Here is a 26,992-nt window from a genome sequence, read left to right on the forward strand (position 1 = left end):
CCCGGCAAACGGAGAGATTTGAACTCCATTGCTTGCCCTGTGCGTGAAGTGGCCGTGAGGCCTCCACTAAAGTCTCTCTCTATTTGTTCTGCTTTACTCAATAGAAGTAAAACCTTTACAGATATACTGTACACACACTAGGCTAACATAACGGAGATTCCAGGCTTTGTCCTTTATGTTTTATGGGGATAAAGCCTCTGTAAGTAGTTTTTTCCCAAGCAAATCTGAGTTTCTTCTGTTTTTTGTGTGTCCCATACAAATATCAAAATATATATACTGATTTTCACATCCAAACACACTCACTTATGTTCCCTTTTATCATGACAACAAGAAATTTCAAGATAAACCTTTTGCTTTCATAAATATGACAGTTTTAGTGTGTAAATGCCCAGCAGTGTACAGTCCGGGGGCCCCTATCGGGCCACTTGTTAGATGGTTCGATTAGTCTATCACTACTATACTTTGATCTGACGACTAATTTGCACATCATGCTCGTACCGGCATGGCTTCGCCCTTCCCAGGCATAGTTCATCATCTTCCGGGGTCCTATAGCCAGTGTTGGTAAAGTTTACTTTCTACATTAACTAGTTCAAAGTTTAGTTCACACATTTTAAAAATAAACTAGTTCAGTTCATAGTTCAAAATATTTGAAATAAGTTCACGGTTCCAAAAAATGAACTAGTTTAGTTCTTTTTTTCCATACGTTGCTGCGAGCTATTTTTTTTATTTTATTATTGCCACAGCCCAGAACCACAGACAGCAATTATTTGATCAGTTTTAACACTGAAGCTATGCATCAGATTTAATCTTCATATCCAATTTTGAATCCTTATCCAACCAGGGTTTACATTAGCATTGAGGGGACAGCATTTCCCCTTTGTTGCTTTAATGTTGCTGTCATTCACTCCACACTAGCAGCAGTTGCAGAGTTCACCCCTACACTACATTCTCAAACACATGCTGCTTGAATGGTCTTTTTTAAATAAGGTATTATAAAAAGAAAAACAGGACAGTAATCATTAAGGTGCAAATGTTTGCAAAGAAAGGTCAGATTCCTCCCATCCTTACCGACCTTGTCAGTAACTTCATAAAACTCTTTAAAATTATTATACGCCGCCTCTGCTACACTTATCAATGCGCGTTTACGGTGTGTTTTCTATAGAAATCTGGCACCCCATTGAACGACATTAACCTGAAAGAACGTGCCGTAGAAACCAGAATGAACGAGTTCACAGTAACGTTCATCGGGCATTAATACAGTACGTTCAGTTCACGTTCACCCAAAATATCAACGAGTTCATGAACTATCGTTCAATGAACGCGTTCAGGCACAACACTGTCCCGAAAGGGCCGGGATCGCACTTCACCCAGCATGCCTCGGCCTTCACTTTTTTCACTACAGCGTTTTGTTGCACCCTGTGACTCCGGCGTTAGACTCCTTCGACTGAGTTTCAAGATGGGTTGGATGGGTTACTGACTAAAATGTATGCCCCCACCCCCTAACTGCCTCAGGGCAAGTTTTAAATATAATAAGTCAAGTAAGTCAAACAAGCAAGTTGTATCTGGTTTAACCCTTTTATTCCTGTAGGCGTTTTTTAGGCCTCATGCTGGAAATTGCATTTACACACTAAAACTAGGATAACGCATGTCTGATGATAGTGACAGTGAGTCTGTCGATCAAGATGAGGATGGAGACATAGTAGAGGTTGAAAATCCTCCTTGTTGAACACCCCACAATACATTCTGTGCTCCCTCTGGCATAACATTTCTAATGATATCATGTCCCCCCCTTCAGTATTTTAAGACATTCTTCAGGTTATTGTAGGCCAGTTGAATGTGTATGCCATACAATTTGACACAAAAAAGCCCTTTAAGTTTACATGTTTTGTATGTGGATTTTGTACATACAGTGTTGGTCATTTAATTTCTTTGTTTAATATTTTTGAATTTATGTTTGAATCCATTTGTGGTTAATGTGCTCAAAATGCACTACTTTCTTAATGCTTACATTGCTTGTTTGACCTATTATATTTACAAGTTGCCCTGAGGCAACAGACCTAAATCAAGTTAGGGGGTGGGGGCATATATTTTAGTCAGTAACCCATCAAACCCATCTAACAAGTGGCCGGATAGGGGCCCTCGGACCGTACACTGCTGGGCATTTACACACTAAAACTGTCATATTTATGAAAGCAAAAGGTTTATCTTGAAATTTCTTGTTGTCATGATAAAAGGGAACATAAGTGAGTGTGTTTGGATGTGAAAATCAGTATATATATTTTGATATTTGTATGGGACACACAAAAAACAGAAGAAACTCAGATTTGCTTGGGAAAAAACTACTTACAGAGGCTTTATCCCCATAAAACATAAGGGACAAAGCCTGGAATCTCCGTTATGTTAGCCTAGTGTGTGTACAGTATATCTGTAAAGGTTTTACTTTTATTGAGTAAAGCAGAACAAATAGAGAGAGACTTTAGTGGAGGCCTCACGGCCACTTCACGCACAGGGCAAGCAATGGAGTTCAAATCTCTCCGTTTGCCGGGCAAATTATAAGTCCCGCCTCTCCGTGGATTCGTCAGAGCCAATGGAATGGAGCCAGACCCACGTGGGATAGATCGCCCGTTTTCCTGGCCAGTAAAAAGAGGAGACGTGTGGAGCGAGAAATGACGCTCCGCTCTGAAGGCGAAGCCCCGCCCCCCTTTTCCATGTAAACAAGACGTAATGTTCGGGGGGGGGGAAGTTGCACTCACCCAACAACCGAGAGTTTAAGGCGCGTCATTGACTTAGGAGGCTGTGATTGGAAGTCGGGACTGGAGCTGTCAAAAAGCTGGACAAATCAAAATTGCCCATAATTCGGGATGTCCCGGGCTTGCCTACACCCGGAAATTATGCATTCTTTCATTGAAAACTCATAAAAGTAAGGGAATTTATGTTTAAAAAGTCATAATGTGATTCGTGTGCTTTGAGTTTGTTTTGTTTGGCGATTAGTGGCTTTAAGGCTGAACGCTTCTTTACGGTAACGCCCCCACTGGAAGTGTTTTTTTAATAATGCGCCGTTAAAGGCGTTGCGTAGCCACGCTTTCTCAAAGAGACACTCAAATCTTCGCAGAAACGAATAAACGGAAGGTCTTCTACAGTCTCTGATAGAAGATTATGAAAGAATAACGCATACTTCTCGCTAGAAATGCCATCGAAATGCATACAAATGCTGATGCTTTCTTAAAATATTGTGTTTTTGACGGAGATTATGCTGACCGTCCGCCATGTTTTTCTTTTTGCTACCGGGAAACTTGATAGTCACGTGACCTATTTGCAAAGCAATGTAAATGAATGGGCCAAAAGAAACGTAACATAGTAACGTTATTTTGGGGGAAAACGTGACATGACTACGTTTATCACGGTGGACCAACGTAGCCATTTCACGCTTTTTTTGGAGACTGGGTTGAAACAACCCACGAACAAATTCATAGCAAAATACAAAACCTTTTAATGAACTGAATGACTGCTTCTTTTAGTCTGGCACACAGAAAATGAAAGGCGTGACCTTGCCACCCGAGTCTCATCAGTATTTTTGAGTCAGTCTCTGAAGTGTTTGAGGTCTGTGAGATTATGAACTTACAATGTTCCCACAGTCCTGTGGCAGTTCTCTTTTTCAGTGGTTGTCAGTGACTCATTACAGTTTGCATGTTGCTCTGTATGTGAACTTGCCTTCAACTTCTCTAATGAGTATTCTAATTGTATAAAGCATGAACCTCAAACAGATAAAAGAAAAGAAGTCCACCTACAAGCAGAAGGTTCACACAGCGGTAATGCCAATTCTGCCACACTTGGTTTAGGCGATTGACTGTTGTTTCCTTGTTCCATACAATGCTGAACTATCTGAGTGATCTACACTTTATGGACATTATCAGTTTACTGAGAAAATCTCATGCTGATGATACCTGAATTAAGGAGGTAAGCTTTCAGTGTTTCTAACTGGGTCCATTGTGCAGGATATACCATATAGAGAGAAAAGAGGGATACATTTGTACTTAAATTTCTCTGGATATTAGTGGTGGAGTTGTTTTATCTGACAGGAGGTGAATAAAAAACTGAATTTAATCATGAAATACGTGTATGTTTAAATTGGAACAGTTTCACATATTACACAACAATATCAATTTATTGACATGTAAGTATCACTGAATCAGCATTTTAATCTATTTTTTTTAAAGAAATACTTTTATCAATTCTAAATAATGATAAACGGTTTCATTCTTCTCCAAATTAAAGACATATTCAGCCAAAACGTCTTATTAGAGTTGTCATGGAATATAAATGTCCCCAGCAAGAACATCCATTGGCTTCAGATGTTTTTTAATACACAACAGATGTGAGTACAATGTCTTTCATAACGACCATCACAAGGTTTTTTAAAGTAATGTTGAGGTCAGTGGCTACACTTTACACAGCCTACCTTCTGAAATGAGTGAATGGCTAAAATGATGAGTTTGTTACTGTAAAAAAATAAATGTTTTTGCCTTTTGTGGAAAGATTATACTGTTGGATCTAATGTTGACAGATAGCAGTAAGCTGAACATTCTATTTTATTATTTCGAATGTATTTAGTCGAAGTGATATATTGTTGAAACCTTAGTATATTTCATTATTACTTTCCAATATTTTATTTTATTTACATTCTGATTTCTGCTGATTTGGTTTAAGGCACCATCTACCCTACTACTAATTCACCATATAAATGCGTTTCATTAAAAATGCTTAGAAGAAAAACTAACTTAACCAGACAAGGTTTTTAGTCACTTAAAAAGTATGTACGCGTTGGTCCCCGACAAATGATCACGTGGATTACAGAATTAAACACCTTTATGTAACGCACTGGTGCTCTCTAGTGGCTCAACAAAAAATTAAAAAATTATAATTCAAGTTATTAAAACACACGTTTTGGATCTCGGTTTTAAAATATTTCCATTTGGTCATGTCAGAAAAGAACTTGTATAAAACCCGCTGTATAAACATAAAAGTTATATGTATTGCCGTTGCGCCATTTAACACATCACAGCAAAGAAGTGGCTGACCATGTGGCGTTCATGATCCAATTTCATGCTCGTGATTTCCACGACCATAGTGTTGAATGTAACGCTGAGCCTTTACAAGCGACACTAAATGCAATACTAGCAACTTAAACCCAAGGGATTACTTTCTTTAAGAGTGATCGTTTATATATTTATTTATTGCGGCAGTCAAACTGTACATAATTGCAACAACGACCAATCCTGGAGTGATAAAATAACAAACTGATTTAATAAACATATGGACTGATGATGAACATTGGATAACTTAACTTGATGCCCATGCCTCCATATACGCCGGGTATCGGAAACGTCGTTACCATGGTAAAAACTTGATGTCATTCTTTTAAGAGTGTTTCCGACAGCACGTGGAGGCAGCATAGCATTGTTTTACTTTACTGTGTTCGAGAAGTAACGTTACGTTAGTTAGACCATCCAACTAAAGTTTCATTCAGGGGCTAAATCATTATTTAATGTCTGTGTTGTAATGTATTCAGCAGTTTAGACCACAACGACTTAACATGAGGACTTCGTGTTTGTTCCCTCTGCTATTTTGTCAGTGTAAATATAATTAGAGCTACAGCTCAAATCTGGGACACCGATGCAGCGCAGTTTGTATGGATGCAGATGAGACACGATGCTAGCTGGCTAACTAGCTACCTAAGGTAGGAACAACACACGATGACGTTAGAAGTTTTATTTCACAGTATTTGCATTCATATACAGTATGCGCTGTTCTATATTTTCAAACCAGCGCACTCATTGCTCCCTCGAAAATGTGATATTTTATTTGGAAGCGTGTGTTTAAATGTTTTCAAAAGCTCACAGCTGTGCGTGTTTTTCTAAACTAAACTGAGAAACTTTTCCAAGCCGAGGCCCTGCAGCTTTACGAAGCTCAGAGGGCGCCGATGAAATGAACGAATAGACCACCAAGATATATTTCTTTCGTTTTTGTGTCTCCAGAGATTTTTCCCGTGATGTAACTTGACACCTTAGTTCAACGTTGATGCGTATTGTACCATTTGATTGTATGAATGTCTCTGCGACGTCACAGTGCCTAATATGCCGTTGTGGTTCGGTGTGATTTAAGCCAGTAAACACTTCCTCCGTAAGTCTAACGTTAACTTAAACATTATTATAGTTTGCTACCATATTTCATATTTCTTCATAAACCACCCATAATCATAATAAAAAAATATACGTTATAAATGCGCGATAGAGATCCCCCACCGAGAGGAGCAATTCTGCTGCATCAAAGTAGTTTTAATAGTGCACATAATAAAGTTGATGCATCATTTTAATTCAATCTCCACACCAGTTTCTCAGAAACTTTTCTCAGACAGAGCAGTCACATAAGTTAGTGTGTGATTGCTTTGCATTGAAACGTTTCCACTCGCTTCACATTCCTGAGAATTGACCAGGAGGCAAGAGGACAGAGGTTGCTTAACCCCCCCCCCCCCCCCCCAAACCTCAGTGACCCGCTGCTGGTACGCTCATTACAAACTCAAGCTGTGCACCCAAACTTTGTTGAACCCCACACTATTCAGAAGCTTAAGTTTTAAGTTTACGTGGACGCCAGATGTGTTAGATTTAACCTAGCAGAAAAATATGCATGCAATGGTGTTGATGTATTTACTCTTGTTTACACTTTACACAGACCTTGATTAGCAGGAGGTCGGGGGCACAAACTTCTAATTCCGTTATCGACATCACACGCACCACTGCACAGTTGCTCATTGAACATAAATGTGGTATTATTTCCCCATCTTTATTAGAGTCAATTATAGAGGCGGGTGGGCGGCGGAACACAGCAGATCCAAGAATAGCAATGTTTGTTTTATGATGTGTGACTTTATTGAATGTTTTTATGACACCGCTTTGATTTGCGCATCCATACAGTTAAATTATCCGTTAGAAGTTAGTGAAAGAGCAGAGCTGCAAAATACTGAGGGGGAGCTGGGTGACCCCTGGCAGCTGATGGCTCAACACACCGGCAGCACAAGTCTAGCCATACACATATAAAAAGGACTCGAGAATATTTCAAGAATTTGTTTTACCAGCTGCTGTGCTGCCTACACAAATCTCTCTGTCTGGTGGGGTACTCTGGTTTATATAAACTACCCATGACGTGCAACCAACTGGCTACTGCTGCACAGGCGGACTGTGTCTGTGCTACATGGTAGTGTTGTGGGGAGATATTTAACTAGTCTTCACATTAAGCATAATGGAATTAATTGCAGCAGTACAGAATTGAAAGAGGAATATTGTGATTTAACCAATTTCCTGTCAACCCCAACCTTCTCGTTAACCATATCTGATTTTAGATAATCAAACTTGGTTTACTGCCTGTTTCCACAAGACGCTGCTCCTGCGCTCTTTAATTTTATCAACCACAACCATCACCGAACCAAATATCTGCTGCTTTGTTCCCATGGCTGCTGCTTCCTCTGTGCCATGCCATTCGAGAGCTGATTCTTGAGGCTGGGAATTGCTGGACCTTTTTCTCTGCGTGTCTGAGCACCAACATTCCTGGAAAGTCCAAAATGAATATTGAGATTCAGAATGAATGTGAGCGATGCGCTCTGAGAGCAGGTGCTGCCTCTTGGTCTGTGTAAATCATGCAAACTGTCCCACCGCCGCCGCGCGCTTCCCTCTTTTTAGTCCAGGAGAAAGCGTCAGGCCACAGAAGAGCCTCTGCACCACCAGCCCGGAAGTGAGCAGAGAAGTGTTGGAGGTTAAGAAGGCGATTTGCAAATCTAAGATAGTACTTCTGTCTGTTTTACCTGCCCTTTGAACATCCAGGAGATGGCAGTAGAAATACATTGAGGGAGTATTTGATCTTTGAACATGCAGAGCAGAACTCTGGCTCTGAAGTAGTTTATTGTAAGAAAAACAGACGAGGTGAAGGGGGAGAGAGTCACCGACAGTCAGTTATCCAGTCATCATTGACTCATCTATTACCAGTGACCAAAGCAGGAGGTTTGGGCTTTAGTCCCAAAAACCTGGACCCAGAAATGTGTTTAAACAGTTGAAAAAAATGCTATTCACAAATGTATTCAATATACTAACATACAACACACAGTATCAGTCAAACGTTTGGACACGATTTGTGTAAAAAAGTAAGCATTTTTTTATATTCTTGAGAAGATCAAATCACTTAATTTCTTTTATTTATTTCCTCCAGTCAACCTTACACCTACACTATGTGTTGTTGCTCAGAGGTTTCCCCCGGGCCCGTATCCTTGTCATACTCCTTGTAGCAATAGTGCCTTCATGAAGAGACACACGTTTCACTCAGGTTGCCACCGGGGTGAGGGTGAAATGAGGGTGAACTAAAGTGTAATCTCGTAGCATCGTTGTCATTGTTGTTGACACAGTTTCAAGCTCGAACAGGAGTGCTGAGTTATTTGATACTGACTCAAGTGTTCAGCCCTCAGTATGCGGCCACTCCTCCTCACTGAGTAGCAGCGCTTTGCTAAGCGGGCGAGTCCCTCATTCCTGTCCAGACTCCACACAGCTCAGGTTTTATGCATTTCTACTTAAGTTGGGAATTCTATACAAGTTTTCACTTGGATTTTGACAGTTTTTCTCTGGTTCTCACAAAGTAAGTTTTTTCAAACTTGTATTGTTTTGAGAGTATATTTGTGTTGACTTTTCATAAAGAGATATGCTATGATGGTGTAGTAAAGTATGGCTTTCTCTGTGGTACTAACATGAACAATGCACACAAAATACCTCCAGGTCCAGTTTTGTACACTTTCTTCGCACCTGGTTGAGGACAGATCCTTACCTGTATCTTGTGTGTGTGTGTGTTGGATTTCCCAAAGAAATTGCCCACTAAAATAAAACGCACAACGCTCAAATGCTTGAACCAACTAAAATATGTTTAACAAAACATTTAATTTGTAAAATGTTGTGGATTGGTCTGGACATCAACAGATCTTTGTATCAATTTTGAAGACGAGCTACTGTAGACATCAAACAGCACAAGTAGTTTCAATTCAGCCCATCCTTGTGCGCTGAAAGGATGAGACTTCTGGTTTTTCAGGGGCTTTCAGTAGTCTGCACGCATTGAACTGATGAGTGGGAGTCAGAAACCTCAGAACTCTCCAAGACATGTGAACAGAGAAGCCAGCTCGTCTGTGTCTTCATTAATGGAGCAAACCACACAATTGTGTCAATACTTGCTGCCATTTCTGTGTTGAATCTTTTGAAATGTTGGTTGGATAAAAAATATTTTTCAATAGAAGTCTTCAACTTTCGATATTCCTGCATTTTCATCGATTAATAAGGAAAATGATCAGTAGTTGCGTTCCTGGTGGGGGGGGGCTTTCTGTTTCCTTTTGGATCTTGGATTGTATCAAATTCAAAAGACAAACCTCTGCATGTTGTCTGATGGGGTTTGAAAAGTAAAACAACTTTAGCACGATAGTCAATACCTACAACATTTAATAGAATTTGTTATAGTAAAGTCATTTAAATGTTTTTGTTAAAAGTTAAAAGAGCTCATACCAAAAATTGAAGAGAACATTTTAGCTAATTTTGCAATCCTTGCCATTTATTTTTTTAACTCAAACTTCAGCGCTGTAGCTTTGTCACTTAAGCGTTTTGCACATCAGCCTCACATTTCTGTAGACTTTTAGTTAATAATTGAACCAACAAGTTTCATAGTTATCCGACACCAGCCGAATATATGGCTCATGCGTCCCAAGCCTCTTATCCGAAGGAATGAGATAATGGCAATCATGTGACATTAGAGACTAGCAAACAGTCCCACGCCCCAGACTTCATGTGTACTACTCATGCTGTGGGAGACTATGAGTACACCTGACTGTACGGTCAAGAAGGCAAGTCACACCTGAATCACCCCGTCACGGGATTAGGTAACCAAACCATCCATTTTGCTTTTACAGTGTTTCAACCAATGAAGGGGTCGAGAAGAGACGAGAAGAACAAAATGTTCGACTCACTGATGACAACAGGGCACGCTGGATATGCAAATATTGATCAGCAAGGTCATTGATTAATAGCCTTTTGAGCAATAAGAGGGTGCGACTACATCATGTCCTGGTGAGACCAAATGAGAAAGTTGGCAGCCCTTTCTCATTCTCATTCAATAGGTTTTTCATGGTTATAATGTAGCTCTTATCTAAACCAAAATAACAAGGCCATTCAGATTTATCTACATTTTGAAGACCTTCCCGTAAAGAACCCTTGACTTTTGTTTTAATCAAGTTGTCGTAGACAAGGAAAATGCTGAAAATTGTGATGGATGCTCCAGCTGAAATAATGCGTTACAGGAAATGGTGAGCGTCGACGTCCTCCACTGAAGAACAGCAACGAGTGGATCCACGGACATGGAGGGCAGCGGAGAGATCAGTGACACGGACAGCGGCATCATCCTTCACTCAGGTAAAACATGTTTATGTATCATTTAAAGCCTGTCTAAAATATTTAATGTCAAAGGACAGCTTTGAGCTCTCTCCAGGTAGTATATGCAAATGTCACTGTAACATACTGTATGTCTAAACTTCGAAAACCATCTCCTCATTAGACCATCAAGTCGGTCCCTCCATTGATTTAGTGTCAGGATATTACAGTGTTACAGGTCTCAGGATGAGAGAGCCTGATGACAGACTTGTGCCTGAGGAAAGTAGAAATAAATTACACCAGCAGACGTGTGGCTTCTTCTATCAGCGTCTCCTCAAGCAATGATATTTATTTCACCATTGAAGTGAAAGCAAGCATATACAAATGTCTACATTTTCGCCTGACAACATACTTCAAAGATACAAACAATACAAATTCACAGACCAAACCATAGAGGCTTGCATTAATACTCTGGATTAAATCCGTACTTTTGGTCCAAATAACCGTGACTTTGGCAAGGTGCCCACACTACTGTGGTGTATGTGAGAAGGACGCCATTGAAGATGGCGGCGCTGCTTCTGATACAGCAAACGGCTAACACGTGCTAACAAACTCCTGACATCATAAAAGGAAACTTATTCAAACACTATGACATAACCTTCGTGTTCTTATAATCAATTTAACATTCAATATAGTTTGTATAAATTTACCGTGTTTTGAGCAGATCAAAGTGTGTGTGTGTGTGTGTGTGTGTGTGTGTGTGTTCAGTGTGGGTAAACAGGCACAGGGTAAGGCACCACTGGTGTGCAGGGCATGGCCTGGTATGTCACTGCCTGATGAGGCATTCGGTAGGGTGCTTGATAACAGGTTGGACAGGGTTCCGGTTGCGACATGAGACATGGCGACATTCCCCAAACGGGCATTGGCTGTCCCCATACACTGTTTACGGAGCTGTGTGGGTAGTATGATGGTTGACCCAAGGATTCATATGTCAACATCCGTGTTGGCTTTCGGTCTCGTGTGGACCTTCTAACTTGTTCACTCTCTTTGTCCACCGCTCCAGAGGTGACAGGTCCTTCACGTTCATTTGGACTGGGCCTAGTTCCCTCATTGTCTTCTCCCAGTTGTGCTTGGCCTACGAGTAGATCATCTCTGTTTTGCACTTCTGGTTCATCCTGCCTCAATTCCCTTTCAGGCATGACAACATCAGGGTTTTCTTGTCTGTCATCTCTGGCAGGTCTTGTTTTCCTATTAGCCTCCTTTGTCAGTAAGATGACTCTGGATTGTTCAGTCAGTTCTGAATGTTCTGTTGGACTGGGGGCTGTATTTTCCCACCTTTGAAGAGCAGGACTCACTACTCTCATTTCAGTTTCCGTTTGTCTTGGGACCCTCAACCAGTACTGAACCCTTGGGGTATCCTCGTCTGTGTCTGAGGAATCACTGTTCTGAGATAGATCACCCTGGTTTTGTGTCCTTGCAGGTCTGCTTTGTACCCTTCGCTCTGTGGGTTGTGTGGTCTTTGTCTGTGGGGGTAGGTCAACAGGTAAGTCGTTTACAACATGCAGGAGGTTTCTGTGAAGAGTCCGTACTCTGTTCCCACCTGTCTCTGGGGAGACCTTGTAGACAGGGTTGTCATTCACTTGTTCCCGAACGACATACACTGTCTGCTCCCAATAGGACCGTAACTTCCCTGGACCACCTCTCTCACCCAGGTTCCGGACCAAGACTCTGTCACCAGGCTGCAGAACAACTCCTTTCAGGTGCCGATCATAATACCTCTTGCCTCTCGCGCTTGATTGTTGACTATTCTGGGAGGCAACTCGATAGGCTTCTCTCATCCGTTTTGCCCATTTCTCTGCATAACCTCTGGGTGAATCCATTTCCTCTTCTGTGGACAGCCCAAATAATAAGTCAACAGGTAGGCGTGGATGACGTCCATACAATAAGTAGTGTGGTGAAAACCCTGTGGCTTCATGTTTGGTGCAATTATACGCGTGCACAATCTGTGGTAGGTGTTCTTTCCAATTGCTCTTCTCTTTCTCTTCAAGGGTTCTTAGCATCTGGAGCAGGGTTCGATTTAAACGTTCCGCTGGATTACCTTGAGGATGGTATGGTGTTGTCCTGGAGTGGCTAACTCCGGTTAGTTGTTGGAGAGTTTTGAATAGTTCATTTTCAAACTCTCTGCCTTGGTCATGGTGAAGCTTAGCTGGGTATCCAAACCGGGGAATAAAGTCGTTGAAAATCCTTTCTGCAGCTGTTCTTCCGGACTTGTTTCTCGTTGGATACGCTTGGGCAAATCTGGTGAAATGGTCTATTACAACTAAGATATATTCATAACCACCCTTGCTTGTCTCTAAATGCATGTAGTCGATGGAGACCAGTTCCAGTGGTGAAGTGCTGGTGATACTTCCCATTGGTGCTCTGATGTGAACGACAGGTTTCTTCTTTTTGATACAGGGACATCTTCTGGTCACATAAGCTTCAATGTCTCGTTTCATAAATGGCCAATAAAACCTCTCTCTCGCCAAGGTAAGAACTCTCTCAGTTCCTACGTGACCCATGTCATCATGGAGGTGTTTAAGAGCCAATGAGTGGTATCTTGTTGGGAGAACGAGTTGTTGTCGCTGCGTTGTCTGTCTGTACAGCAGTTGGTTCTTGATGTGGAGTTTCCCCCATTCATGCATAAGTTTTCGGAGCGTCCCTGTCGCTCCCTGCCGATCTTCGTTTGACAAGGCTCTCTTTGTTTCCTTTAGTCTTATTATTGCCCCAATTGATGGGTCTTCCCTTTGAGCCTTGACCAGTTCATCATGGTTAATAGTAGGCAGATGTCCCACCTCATGAGAATCTGGACCTTGTGCAAGATTTAGCGTTGCCACATAAGCAATGTCTTGTTTCTCTGCAGCCTGACTACCTTCCCATGTTGCAAGTATAGTTTCTCTGGACAATTCCTTGGTGCATTCCACCATACACCTGTCAATGTCCAGGGGTAGACGGGAAAGGGTGTCAGCGTCAACATTGCTCTTCCCTGGTCGGTACCTGATATCAAATCGGAAGTCTGCAAGTTCACCTACCCATCGGTGACCAACAGCATTTAGTTTGGCTGTGCTCATGACATATGTCAGTGGGTTATTGTCTGTGTAGATGGTAAAGTGGGGTGCATAAAACAGATAGTCCCTGAATTTCTCACAAACAGCCCATTTCAAAGCGAGGAACTCAAGCTTTCCCGAGTGAAGCCTGTAGTTCTTCTCGGCTGGAGACAAAGTCCTTGAACCATAGGCGATGACTCTCAGTCTTCCTTCCTGACGTTGGTACAGTACCGCACCTAAGCCTTGCTCTGAAGCATCAGTGTGCACGGTGAAGGGCAGGTCAAAGTCCGGGTATGCGAGTACAGGTGGGCTGGTAAGTGTGTCGATGAGCTGTTGGAGGATACCTTGATGCTCTATTGTCCACTGCACTGGGGACCTTGATGAGAGCTGAGCACCCTTCCCTCTTTTCAGGATTCTTGGTGGGTTTTCTTCTGTATTTCTTTTCACCTGTAGCAATTCATAGATGGGCTTGGCAATGCGAGAGAAGTTTTGGATATATGTCCTATAATAACTGAGGAATCCAAGCAGCTTCCTGACATCTCCTACTGTGCTGGGTGTCTTTTCCCTCAAAGCTGAAACAGCATTTAGGTCCTTTGGATCTATCCGTACTCCCTCTGCAGAGACCAGCCTTCCAACATACCTGACTTCATGTTTAAACAAATCACATTTTGTTGGTCTGAGCTTCACACCATGGCGCTGCAGGGCTCTCAGAACCCGCCTTACCCCTTCGATGTGATCCTCAAAGGATTTTCCATAACAAAGTACATCGTCTAGGTAGGGGATACAGCACTCATCCCGCAGGCTGTCAAGCATCTCTTCCATGCTTCTCTGAAAGGCAGCTGGAGCATTAGAGAGGCCAAATGGGATCCTCACCCATTCATATAGGCCCCACGGTGTGACAAATGCTGTCATATGACGGGACCCCTCAGCGATGTAGCCTTGGTGGTAGGCTTTTCCTTGGTCCAGAATGGTGAACCAGCTGTGACCTCCAAGGGTGTTAATTAGGTCTTGAATGCGAGGTAAGGGGTGCCGGTCCGGCACAGTCTTTTTGTTGAGAAGTCTGTAGTCAATACACAATCTGAGTGTTCCATCCTTTTTTCGGACACAGACCACTGGAGCAGCAAATGGAGATTTTGACTTTATTATCCATCCCTTAGCAAGCAGAACCTGAACATATTCCTTTACCTCCTTGTAGAGTGGCTTGGGGATTGATGTATAAGTCCGCTGGACAGGAATATCATCCATAAGGTTGATGCTCATTTGGAGACTAGGAATGCATCCAATGTCGTCATCATCCCGAGCAAAAGCTCCAGATTCTTCATACGGCAGTTGGTGGACTTCTTTCTGTTGCTTCTCTGTGAGGTGGCTTATGTCAACAGGAGGGTGCCAAAGTGGGACTGGGCTGTCATTGTTCATTTGAGTAGCCGGTGCAGAGTCGGTAATATGTACTACATCTTCCCGTTTCTCGTGACTCTCTGACTCTGCGACTTCTGTTATTCTTTCAACAAGCTCAATACTGCCAATAATAGTCTTACAGGGTAGTGTCACATCCTGCTCTGTGTGGTTTCCTATCGGTACTTCAACATAGGGCCTGTCAGACTGATGGATTTTCACGAGTCCCACACCTATGTCTAGTCTCTCTAATGGTAGACTGTTGAATTTGGGTTCAAATAACACCAATGAGTCAGGGGAGTGGAAATTGTCTGGGACTTGACATTTGACATAGGCAACTTCTCCAGGGCGGATGAAAGCCCCTTTCAGACCTACTTTCACAGTAGTCCTTTCTTCCTCTAGGTTTTGCGTCTGCACAAAACTCACTATGGCTTCAGCTTTAACACTGTCAATCTCCATGGCTCCAGCAAGGAGATTAGTGAGGATAGACAGGACTTTAGGTCTACTCTGTTGCCCCATGATCAATTCTTGAATTACATTAAATCCAATCAATGGCCTTTCAATCTTTAAACGACTTACTAGGAAGGGTACTCGAATAGAGAGGTCTGGGTCATCATTACCTTGCAGGTTAACTATTACCTCAACCCATCCGTCGTAGGGTACTTCATCTCCTGTAATAGCTAACACGTCCAGTTCCTTGTCAATGAGTTCACTGAGGGGTCGAATATTCTGAGAGGGCAAATATTTATCTTTCCAGGTTCGGTCAAGGATACTCACATTTGCTCCAGTGTCTAGCAGAACCGTGACAGCATAGCCCGCCAGGCTGCATCTTAGTAGGGACCTGCGTCCAATCAGTGGAGCTACTTTGTCTGTGACCGGCTGTGTTTCGTTGGACAGGTGAGGTGAGTTGGCTGAAGTGACATCGACGGTTTCAGACAGCAGAACCTCACTGTTATGGGACTTCTTCATGAATGCAGTCACAGATCGTCCCTCTTCCATGACCGAGGCCCGTTTCCCGGCGGCTTTGGTTTCTTCAGGCAACCTACAGCACGGTGACCTTCACCTCCACAAACAAAACAGTGGCTACAGTTAGGTAGACCTTGTTCTACACACGGAGGGCATCCAAAGGGTCTCCTTCTCTGTGACATAGCTTTGTCAGTGGGGTACTTATATGCAGGAGAGTAAGCCCGTTCAGCCGCCTGGGTTTGCATTCTAAGTTGTTTCAATGAATCAATGGTCTGGTTTAAGGCATCGACCTGGGCTGTTAGCTTCTGAATAGTCTTGTCTTTGTTTTCAGTTTCAGTACTTCTGTCATCTCTATTTGTCTTTTCTGGTTCAGCATGAGTACTGTGAGCCTGAGTCACTTTACGGATGGAGCTGCGACCCAGCCTGCGCCTCCTTTCACTTTCTTCGTTGGTAGTTCTGATTACTTGCCTCAGCAGGGATTCATCTGACACGTTGGAGTCAGACAGAAGAGGTTTTAGATCTCGCCTCACATCCTCATGTTTCTCTCCCAGACCTTGGTAGATGGTGTTAAGGAACACACACTGTACTGTTGATGCATCATACTTAACCACAGAGTTAGATTGCCTGGATGTGAACATTATCTTCTGCTTTAGCCCAATTGTCCTGTATAAAAACTGCTGAGGTGTCTCATGTTCATGTTGCTTTGCACACATCAGTTCTTGGAATAGCTCTGTGCTTCCCCTCTCGCCAAGATGAGATTGGAGGAAACTCTTCAGCTCTGTGACCGTCATTTCCTCTTTGTTTGTGAGCATGTCTCTGAAGTTGCCAGATTTGATGATACGCAAAACTCCTCTGATGATCTCATTGTCTGTGTATCGCTCCCTCAGTCCCTCATCCACTTGTTTGCAGATGCTGTTATAGCTCACGTCTGATGCAGTGTCCCCGATCTGCCCTCCATGTATTTTAAATTCCCTACGTTGTAGTAGCGGGATATCCCTTAAAGCTATCATGGTTTCCCCTGCGTGAGTGGGCTGCTCCGTTCTGAACTGAGGCATGTAGTGAGGTGAGTGATCAATGTGTAGCCTACTGGTTTGGGTTGGCTGTCTCTCGGTGCTGGAGTTAGGTACGCTTGGTGGTGGGTGGACTGTGTTTTGGCTACCAGGCTGGTTACAGTCCCTCAAACTAAGTATTTGTTTGCCTGCAGTGTGTGTGTTAAATGGGACATTTAACTGCAGGAGTTTGTTATACATCTCCTCATAACTGGACAGTAACTTCTGCATATCAGGTTCACGGGTCTCAGCATTAGCCGTGGCTGTATCAGTTGGTATGTGTCCACTACGTGTGCCACTGTTTGCTGTGGTCCCTTCATTTAATCCAGAATAGTCATTAGCAGTAGTTCTGTCAATAGACAGTGAATGCATCATGGTTGGGATGTTTGCCTTCCCCTCAATGTTTAACTGTTGAGTCTCTGGACTCTTGCTATGGTCTTCAATGATCTCATCTACTTTATCTTTCAGATCCAATAACCATGAAATTCCCTCATCTTCTAACATCAACAGGGAGTTACTAGACATGTAAGCAGACAAATATTCAAAACAACTCTCCTCATCATTTTCGTTTAACTCATCTGCTTCAAGCTCATCAACTGGCCCGATGCTTTGGGTGAGCTGGAAGATCTCTTCAGTTGTCAGGCTGTGTAGTCCTTTCTTTATTGTCCAAACAAGCCTCTTTCTCTCGTTGTCAGACATGTCGCACGTTGTCACCGCCCTGGGACTGTTGAGTTGTACCCTCTTGGCTTGGATTCCACTACTCTGGTTCCCTCACCCTGGCAGTCACTCACTCACAGTGCCCCTCGCTCCGGCAACGTGTCGTCACTCTGGTTCATGGATCACTGGATCAGCAGTCAGACCCTCGTAGCACTGCCGATCCCGGACGAGCCCCCAAAGATCTGTTACAGGTCTCAGGATGAGAGAGCCTGATGACAGACTTGTGCCTGAGGAAAGTAGAAATAAATTACACCAGCAGACGTGTGGCTTCTTCTATCAGCGTCTCCTCAAGCAATGATATTTATTTCACCATTGAAGTGAAAGCAAGCATATACAAATGTCTACATTTTCGCCTGACAACATACTTCAAAGATACAAACAATACAAATTCACAGACCAAACCATAGAGGCTTGCATTAATACTCTGGATTAAATCCGTACTTTTGGTCCAAATAACCGTGACTTTGGCAAGGTGCCCACACTACTGTGGTGTATGTGAGAAGGACGCCATTGAAGATGGCGGCGCTGCTTCTGATACAGCAAACGGCTAACACGTGCTAACAAACATTTTAAATACATTTTGCAGTCACATGAATTAGCATATGAAATCTGAGTCAACCTAACATCACATCACATAACAAAACATAACAAATTGATTGGTTTGATTACAAAGGAAAAGTATAGCGTTTACGAGCCAGATAGAACAAGGAGGTAAACAGGGCTACTATCATTCTAGCTAGCTCTCGACAGTGGGTCCTTCTTAACAACGTAGCGTTAGCTACTGAATAAAACCAAATTGTCCCTAAGAATTGCAGGTGGTTAATGTCGAACTTCTAAAAGTTGTTTACCCATATTGGTAAGTGCACTTTACTGGTTACTGACCTGAGGAAAGTAGAAATAAATTACACCAGCAGACGTGTGGCTTCTTCTATCAGCGTCTCCTCAAGCAATGAGACGCTGCACGCACAAATACAGAGTTAGGACCCCGAGGCGAAGCCACAACGCTGCACTGCCACCTACTGGGCATAGATAGCGCCACACACAATGACGAAACGTTCATTTAAATGAATAAGAATTAAACCCAAATGTGACCATACACCGTGTGTGCGTCACAACAGCTTGCAGAAGGACACAAGTTTATTTATGATCAGTGCAGCTCACTGCAGCCAAGCTTGGTGTTTGACATCAAGAAATCATGCGACCTGAAGTTAGAACAAACAAACATGGCTGCCTTTGATTGGTTGGCTAATTTATACCTGAGGGACACTGGGAATCTTCATTGAATTGTGTCAATTAGTGGAAGACGATGTCCTCTGACTTTTCAGACAATAAGTAGTACTGGAAACATTATGCCTTAAATTAAAAGGAGTCATTATTTATAAGCACAGCTTCATGTCTTTCAGCCAGTAGACCCTTGAAGGAATCCCAAATCAACGTTGAAGCCGAGTACATGCCTGGTACAGGACAGCCCGTGGTAATCTTATCGCAGCACCAGCTTTCGAGTCACCCTGAACATAAGACAAGTTCTTAAATCAAATTATACCTTTGATGTTGATCTTTTTGTGCCAAAAACACAGTTTACATCCACCTATTCATTTTTTACGTCCCCACTCTGAAATTGAAAGCCAGTTGGTAACATGAATCTTCTCCTGACACTGTTCACCAGTTATTTAATTGCTGCTGTTTCACACAATATTTTAGCATAAGCACTTCCTTTTTGAGAGTAACACAACATTTCAGCTGTAACATGAATGTATCCCGGTGGATAGTGGGGAGGAGAAGAGGGGCAGGCCACAGGGCTCTGGTAAACTCCTATTTAAACGTTCGTATGGGATTTTCTTTATCATCTAACTGCACACGTGGGACCTCAAGTCAGATTTCACTTCGTTTTCTCTGCACACAAAAGGCTTTAAACTACTTTTTCCACACAAGTTGTTGTATTTCCCAAGATCTGTAAACAGGCTTCGACATGCAAGTTCGGTGGAGTTTCTATTTCATTCTGTACAAAACTCTGCTTGTTCCGGTCTAACATGTTTTGTGAATATTAGACTCTTGTGAATATTAGAGCTGGAACAATCAATCTATTGATCAATGAGTTGATTGAGTAATAGTCAACTGAATCTTTTGACAGTCTTGTCCTTGCAACACCCGGCAGTGTTCACTGATTATTTCTGGCCCTTCTGACATTCCTCGCGTCCTAATTGAGCCACGTGATGTCTGCGCTACACAATGAAAGTGTCGGCCTACAGAGAATAGGGGGATTGTCCCTCTAGGAAGAGGAATTTTTGCTCTATTGTGGTGCTGTCACACTTCTTTCCTGTCACACCTCAGATGTTTGTCAGTACCTGCAGGGATTCTGTTAATAATCCCTAAAGGTATTTAGTGCTCAATGCATTTTGCTGGAAGCCACGCCCTCACTGAGACTAATCTTAATGCCATTAGTTACCGAGGCTACAGACAGCACCAGTCAAACATTTGCACTTTGTTTATAGTCAGGAAGATCCCAACAGTCATTCCTCATGCCACTACGCTAGAAACAGAAGAAACATGAAGGATATTAAATAGTAAAGGGCTTGCTGACCCTCAAATTATTTTGAACTCATGCGTATGGAACGTATGAATAACATTACAGGAAATACAGAGGGACACATTTGGATGGGTAGTGTTCTAAAGTACAAAAGATTGGTCCCCTCATGCACGAGGGATTTACTTCATTGAGGTTAACACACACACACACACACTATGCACATATGTTCATGAGTTGGCATTTAATACTAATTAATACTAAAACACATTTTAGTGTAATACAATGCAATTCCATCCATCCATTCCATCGAGTTAAATTAACATTTCTGTGACAACAAAAACTGAACATGATAAACTTCTCAGAAGGGAGCCTTTAATGTGTAATTTCTGTATTGGATTTAAACACGATACGATTTAATCGTCACATAACGTCATTTGCTTCTTTCCTGTTTGCTCAACGCAGGCTCTGACAGCCCAATGACACACATGAAGGATGTTACCACGCACACACGGGCCATGAAGCTCAAACACCAGGCTCTCCAGAACCGACTGGAGCTCTGCCTACTGGAGCTGAAGAAACTCTGCATACGAGAAGCTGTAAGTAAAAGGGATCTACACATTAACAGGCCAACAGTTAAAAAAACAATTGCATTAAATAATTGATAACGTGTCACAGAATTAATGAGCCACATAAGCATGAGGGTTAGTTAGTCATTTTCTTCGTCATATGATTCTGCCCCCTTTTATAAAAGATTAAGTAGGTGTATTTCAGTGCAGGATGTGTGATGACGCATTTGACTGCATGTCAATAAAGTGACCTTTGCTCAGTCATGTCCCAAAATGTGGAGAAAAAAAAAACACTTGTAGTTTGAGGTCTTTGTGTTTTAAAAGAAAGAAAAATAGATTTTCAATTTCAGTGATTCAACAAACCAACAAATTTAGGAATTTAATTTTTTTTCAGCATTAGCTTCAAAATGGCCCTAAAGCCACAGTGGTTATCTCCTGTCTGAGTCCACTATGCGGAAATAAAAAGTATTTTCATTCTGAAACTGGACACATAGGTGTTTTCCTGCCATGCGTCAGCGCCCCAGGGTAAGATCCCAGGACGGATCATTCTTTCACGTTGACACTGGGCTCGAGCACTCCTGTTGGGACATGCTGAGGTGAACTAATGGAAGACAGAAGGCTTCTCGCTTCTTTTAGTGACAAAAGAAAGCTCATTGGCCTCGCTTACGCGATTGTCTGTCTGCAAGAGGGGCTGGTTAGGAGTGAGTCAATCCAACAGTTCTTATGACTCCTCGATAATGAAACCAGCGGCCGTGTGCTGTCGTGCTTCGCGTTCAGTTTGGACACGGATGGCCGCCACAGCGAGAAAGAATGTTGAGAGAAAGGAAATCAATGCAGAATTTTGCAACAGATACCACCTATATGCCTCAACATGTAAATGAGAAAAATGAGTTGCTACATTATAACAAAACTGGCACGGACATGGTAAAATAAACTTCCAAGAGATGTGTGGGTCCCTATTTGGAAAACCGAACTGAAGTAATATATATTACCAGATACCAGAGGTTTTAGTCAGGTTCAAATGTTTCTCCGTGGACATTTGGAAATGTGATATTTTCTCTTGTGTTAGGAGTTGACCGGCCAGCTGTCGGATGATTACCCTCTGCTGCCGGGAGAGAAGCCTCCGCATATTCGCAGACGCATCGGAGCTGCGTTTAAACTGGACGTGCAAAGCTTCCCTCGAGGAGCCGAGGTATGGAGCGCGTTTGTAAACAGTAAACAGCATGTTGACCTCGAGGACATACGTTGTTTCAGGAGTCACAGAGTTGTTTCTCTCTCGACTACGTGCCGTTTTACAGGAGTCAGATCTGAATTTAGTGGATGCCGAGTTGGCACTTCAGATGAAGATATACGAGGCAGCGCGCAAGCTCTGCGAGGAGGATCACCTGAGTAAGGCTGTGAAGAAGAGTCGGCTAAAGCAGTGCAAGAGAGAGGAGAAGAAAGTCAAACGGCTGCAAGAAACGGCATTCCAGCTCCGACTGGAGCACGGTCGATCCTCCCCTCTCCCTGCTTTCAATATTGCTCAACACGGTGAGATGCGACCTGGCCAGACCAGAAGTCAGTTTAGCCATCAAGTCTGTTTATATAATCACTTGTGCTATTGGTTAATTGACTTCATAACTTAATCATTGATTAGAAATGTATCATCTGCCACTTCACATGTGAACCAAAGGGTATTTTTTTGATTTTCAGATCTGGGTGCATCTGATGACAGCTCTCTGTCTGATTCATTAGTGCAAGATGAAGGTGAGAGTTGAAAAAAAAGCTTAAAATCAAGTGTGGGCGAAAGTTGAAGCAAGACCAACATAATGAATGTGAAAGCTGCACAGCTACCATTAAAAACATAAATCATGTTGACATGGGACCAGAGTTGAGTAAACATGAATACTTTTAGTGCTCATGTTTCTCCTCCTAAAAGATGCTTTCTTAATATATTAAGATGGAGGATATTAACATTGATCAACAGCAAATAGCTTTCTGCAGGTATCATACACTACATCATTTCTTTTGTTTTTCCCCATAGAGGTGACAAGTCAGTCCTCCCAGCTGTCCTCTGGACTCCCCGACGCAGGAGAGAAGGATCAACCCCAGCCTCCCATGTCCTCACAATCCTTCATAGACGGCCCCTACGTGTCTCCATCTGTGGCTCCACAGAGTCGGCCGCTGACCCCAAGCCAGTCTCCCCATCCGGGTCCTGACTCTATGCTGAGTTTAAACTCAAGCCGTGGATGTGACCTTCCTCCCATCCAGCACTCCCCGTGGACAGAGACCAGTCTCGACCAACCATACCAGAAGAGCAGGAAGTCACGCTCCTCCAGCAAGACGAGGTAACACCGACCATCCGTTTTGACGCCTTTGAACAAAGAAATGTTCGGTTTGTGTTACTTGGCTCCAAATTTGGCCTGTGGCAAAAACATTGTGCATCTCTTCAAGAATTCTTGTAAACCTTGTTTTGATAATTCAGGACAAAAACTCATCTAGAAACGTTTTTTTAGTCCAGAGATTATTATTATTATTCTTGCATTTTATTTCTAAGTAGAAGTCATGAAGGTTTGACACTGCCATCTGCCTTTTCTCTGTTGCTACAACAGCAAGAATACGGAACAATAAATCCTACTGATTCATAATGACTCCTCAACGCAAAGGGAGAATTCAGGCTTTATTGTTCAGGAGTCGATTACTGTAATATAAACTCATACTTACTTCGCTTCATATTTGTCATTTTAATTGGTTGCCACAGTATGTCAAAGACTATTAGTTTCTTTTTTTACAAAAATGATTTACTCCACTTAATTCTTCATGTCAGCATCTCATTTTTAACCATTAGTTTTTCTGACATCTTTTTCAGACTTTTGAGATTTTTTTTAAACACGAACTGAGAAACAACATTAAACGTATTTCTTGCGCTGCCGTTTTGTGTGTTTAGCAGCCCTGCCCAAAGTGAATTGTTACCACCGTTAGAGGCTTGCTTCGCTTCCCATCTACGGCTGAGCCGCTCTCAGTCGAACAGCGTGCCTTCCACACCAGAGATGCGAGTGCACAGACAACTCTCCCTCAGGTAGCCGCACCTCAAATGCATCTATTGAACTCTAGCGCAGCTACAGTTAATGTTAAAAGTGCAGTGTTATTATTGATCATTCCATATCATGAGATGTATATATTTGTAAACTTATTTTATTTAGTGGCGTGACTAATGCACTTGCTGTTTACACAGAATATCCAACCCTGAATCTTCATTTGAAAAAGACCGTGGTCGCAGCAGAGGTGCAAGGAGGCGACTGACGGAATATGCCATAACTTTACCAGAGGCTCCTCCCCCCGCTGTCAACTATGGAAACCCTGTTAGAGCTGAAGATAGCAACTCTGAAAACTCGTTTACGTCTTACAACAGCTCGCCGCGTCGGGAGCGGCCCGGGGATTTGGCCAAGCAGTATCAGCCTGCACAGCCGCATTCTGGTCCAGCCGGCAGCTATGGACCTCAAGCCTTCGCACTCACTGGCTTTCACCATAGTCCCAGGCACCAGCACAGCCCCAGGTTTCCAAAAACCTATTACAACGAGGAAATGGTCTTCCAAAACGATCTGGCACGGAGCTATTACACCCAGCAGGCACCCAGTCCTTCCAACAGATATGAGTATTACTATAAAGAGGCCGCCGTGCCCCACCACAGAGCACAGAGGCCTTTACCTGCTGAGGTCAGACTCTCCCCCTCCCCGGCTCAATGGGACCATCCACACTACCGCTCCAATGACCTCCCAAAACAAGCAGTGAATGAACAGCTTAAGTCATGGCACCAGCGCAGTCAGCTTAAATCCCCGAGGTCCCGCTCTCTAGACCGGCAGGGAGCAGTCCGAGTTAAAAGCATGTCCACCCGGGAGGCGACCTTCCACCAAAATCAGAATTACCACGAACAGGTGAGCAGGAAAAAGATGTTTGATGCATGTCTTTCGGTTTGTCAGCCAACGTGAACTTGAGCCAGCGTTAAGAAAGGGACACATTTGATAGAAAAGTAACCTTGAAGCAACTCTACATCTCCTCCACCTAAGACAGTAGCAGAAAAAAAGACCTAAAAAGTATTTTACATTTATCTTGTCTCACGAACGTTTGTTGTTTTTGTCAGACACACTGGTTTAAGTATGTGTGAAAAGGATATTTTCTATTTTAATGTTTATATTAAGGATGTAAGTAGAATGTTTGTTTTTTACCCATTCGCAATATGTTTTTTAAAAGCGGAGAAGTGGATTTCAGATAAAACATAAATATCTTTTAGCCCAGCTGGATGCACCAGAAATGTTTTGGCCGTTTTTTACAACAGCTGAATATACAGTGTAACTGAACAGGTGTGTTGGTCGTCCTGCTTTAGGTATAGGTCATGTATAATGTAGACCTTAAGTCCTGAAAAGTTAAAAGTCACTACAGAATGTGAATTATCCTAATTTTTATTTTGTATTTTGCTATCTTTCAGGTTATCCAAAGAAGGGCTCTTCAAAGAGCTGCAGATGACAGTCAAGGCCGCTGGGTTGTAGATGATGGCTCTCACTTTGTAAGTCAGCTGTAAACCAAAACCAAAAAACCTGGGACCGCAATCCGATCACTGGGAACTCAGAAGCTGCAACTGCGTTCATTCCCAATCAACCTAAGTGAAGTTGTGAGATAATCAAGTCAAATTGACTCTTTACCCCTACAAACATGACTCGTGTTTACCTGTATTTGGGCATATGGAGGGAGAATTTTAAAAAAGGGGACATCTTTCAATATAATGCATTGGAGTACAACAATAACCACGGCCACAAAGGTTACTTAAATGTTGTACATCTCTCTGACAGTCACAGCAAAGCAGTTTTAGTTGGATTCCAACTAAAACTGCTTTGCTGGATGTTGTTTAGTATTAACTCTTGTGAAACAATAATCTAAGTGCTTGTTAGAAATATTTTTGGGCGGCTTTATTATGAACAATTACAATACAATTACGAATGGAACTGCTGTAGTTAAAAAAAACAAGTGAAATATCCATCAAAATTGCACATCGTAGTTAGATTGTGAGAAATGTGAATGGTTTTAAAGTAGTTTCTATTGTTGAAGTTAATATCAAATGAATTAGGATTTATTTTAAAATAGCTACATGTTAAGTCGTAACCCAAACTGTGTTAGATGCTTAATAATAAAATGTAGAACAGCATTAGATGTGGCTTGAAAGCTAAAAACACAATAATGCATAATGTGGGGATGTGGTAAGGACAGCGGTATTAAGGACATACATTCATTGTGAGGTATTTCTAAATGAGTAACCTGTTATTTTGTCAACTACATGTTGTGTGTAATATCGCCATGATTGTGTGACTATGTAAATGAACTTGAGCTGATTGAATTCATGATCCCAGTTTTGTCGTCGTGTAGTTTTGGAGGGCTCCACTTTGTCTTGTTTTATACTTGTGTGTCAGCGGCACAGCCAGTTAACTTGAATTACTAATGGACTTAATGAGCTAGTTGAAACTAGATATTAATGAACTCAGATGAGTAACAAAGTAGCAGTTTCAACTAAATATGAATCTTGATGCTTGGCAGCTATTGATTTGTTCACTTGAGATGTCTATGTCCTGAGCTTTAAAATAATTTGTATCAGTTTGTGACGTGGCACCCTTCTTGTTGTTAGAACCAATACAATTTCAACAACAAGGTAAACTGCATTCAAAACACTACCAATATGTGATTTACAATCAAGTCCCCAATCAACTTTTTATGGTAGATCATTTGAGAATGAGAGCAAATACCTGCTATTGCTTGAACAGCCAAATACTGACTGGTATCTCATTGATCTATTCATGCATTTATTTATTGTGATGTGCACCATTGGATCCATGCAAAGTCAGACTTGGAAAAAGAGAGGAAATGGACCTAAGTAAAAAAAAACGCAGCAGTAAAAACTGGCTAGTGTATATATTAAAGACCACAATCATGTTACCTTGTGTTTATCTTTTTTACTGTTGTTATTTATCATTTAAATTAGTTTAAGTGGGCTTAATAATAATATGTGATTCTGCTGTTGATAAATCTGAAAATGTTAACCCTGTGGAAGAAAATAAAAAGTAATGTTTGTATAGTGTTGAGTTTCATTTAATCCCTTTACATTTTTTTTCCACCAAAAACATTTCAATGTAGAAAAAGCACAGGTGTAAATAATCGAATTGAAGGTGGCTACATTATTTAGGATTCAAAGTTTGCCTGTTGTCATAGGCTGTCATCTAAC

The 26,992-nt window shown here is 42.1% G+C and overlaps 1 protein-coding gene across 2 annotated transcripts; it reads left to right on the top strand.

Moving 5' to 3' along the window:
• The first annotated feature begins 5,478 nt into the window (after nt 1-5,478).
• inavab (innate immunity activator b) lies at nt 5,479-26,829 on the top strand. Of its 2 annotated transcripts, none has more exons than XM_037448452.2 (10): nt 5,479-5,737; nt 10,373-10,484; nt 20,642-20,775; nt 21,815-21,937; nt 22,044-22,275; nt 22,438-22,491; nt 22,769-23,072; nt 23,672-23,803; nt 23,960-24,659; nt 25,211-26,829. In XM_037448452.2, exons 2-10 carry the CDS (start codon nt 10,430-10,432, stop codon nt 25,301-25,303), a joined length of 1,827 nt encoding a protein of 608 aa, XP_037304349.2. In that variant the 5' UTR covers nt 5,479-5,737; nt 10,373-10,429; the 3' UTR covers nt 25,304-26,829. The 2 variants fall into 2 exon arrangements, with proteins under 2 accessions (XP_037304349.2, XP_037304350.2); XM_037448453.2 differs by lacking the exon at nt 5,479-5,737 and adding an exon at nt 8,571-8,676.
• Nucleotides 26,830-26,992: the final 163 nt, after the last annotated feature.

The sequence above is a fragment of the Pungitius pungitius genome, chromosome 8 (assembly GCF_949316345.1).
Source record: "Pungitius pungitius chromosome 8, fPunPun2.1, whole genome shotgun sequence".
Taxonomy (NCBI): Eukaryota; Metazoa; Chordata; class Actinopteri; order Perciformes; family Gasterosteidae; genus Pungitius; species Pungitius pungitius.

Coding starts and splice junctions, on each gene's coding strand:
- inavab (XM_037448452.2), top strand. CDS start 10,430: ATGGAGGGCAGCGGAGAGATCAGTGACACGGACAGCGGCATCATCCTT. Junction 10,485..20,641: donor CGGCATCATCCTTCACTCAG/GTAAAACATGTT, acceptor TGCTCAACGCAG/GCTCTGACAGCCCAATGACA. Junction 23,073..23,671: donor CGCTCCTCCAGCAAGACGAG/GTAACACCGACC, acceptor TTGTGTGTTTAG/CAGCCCTGCCCAAAGTGAAT.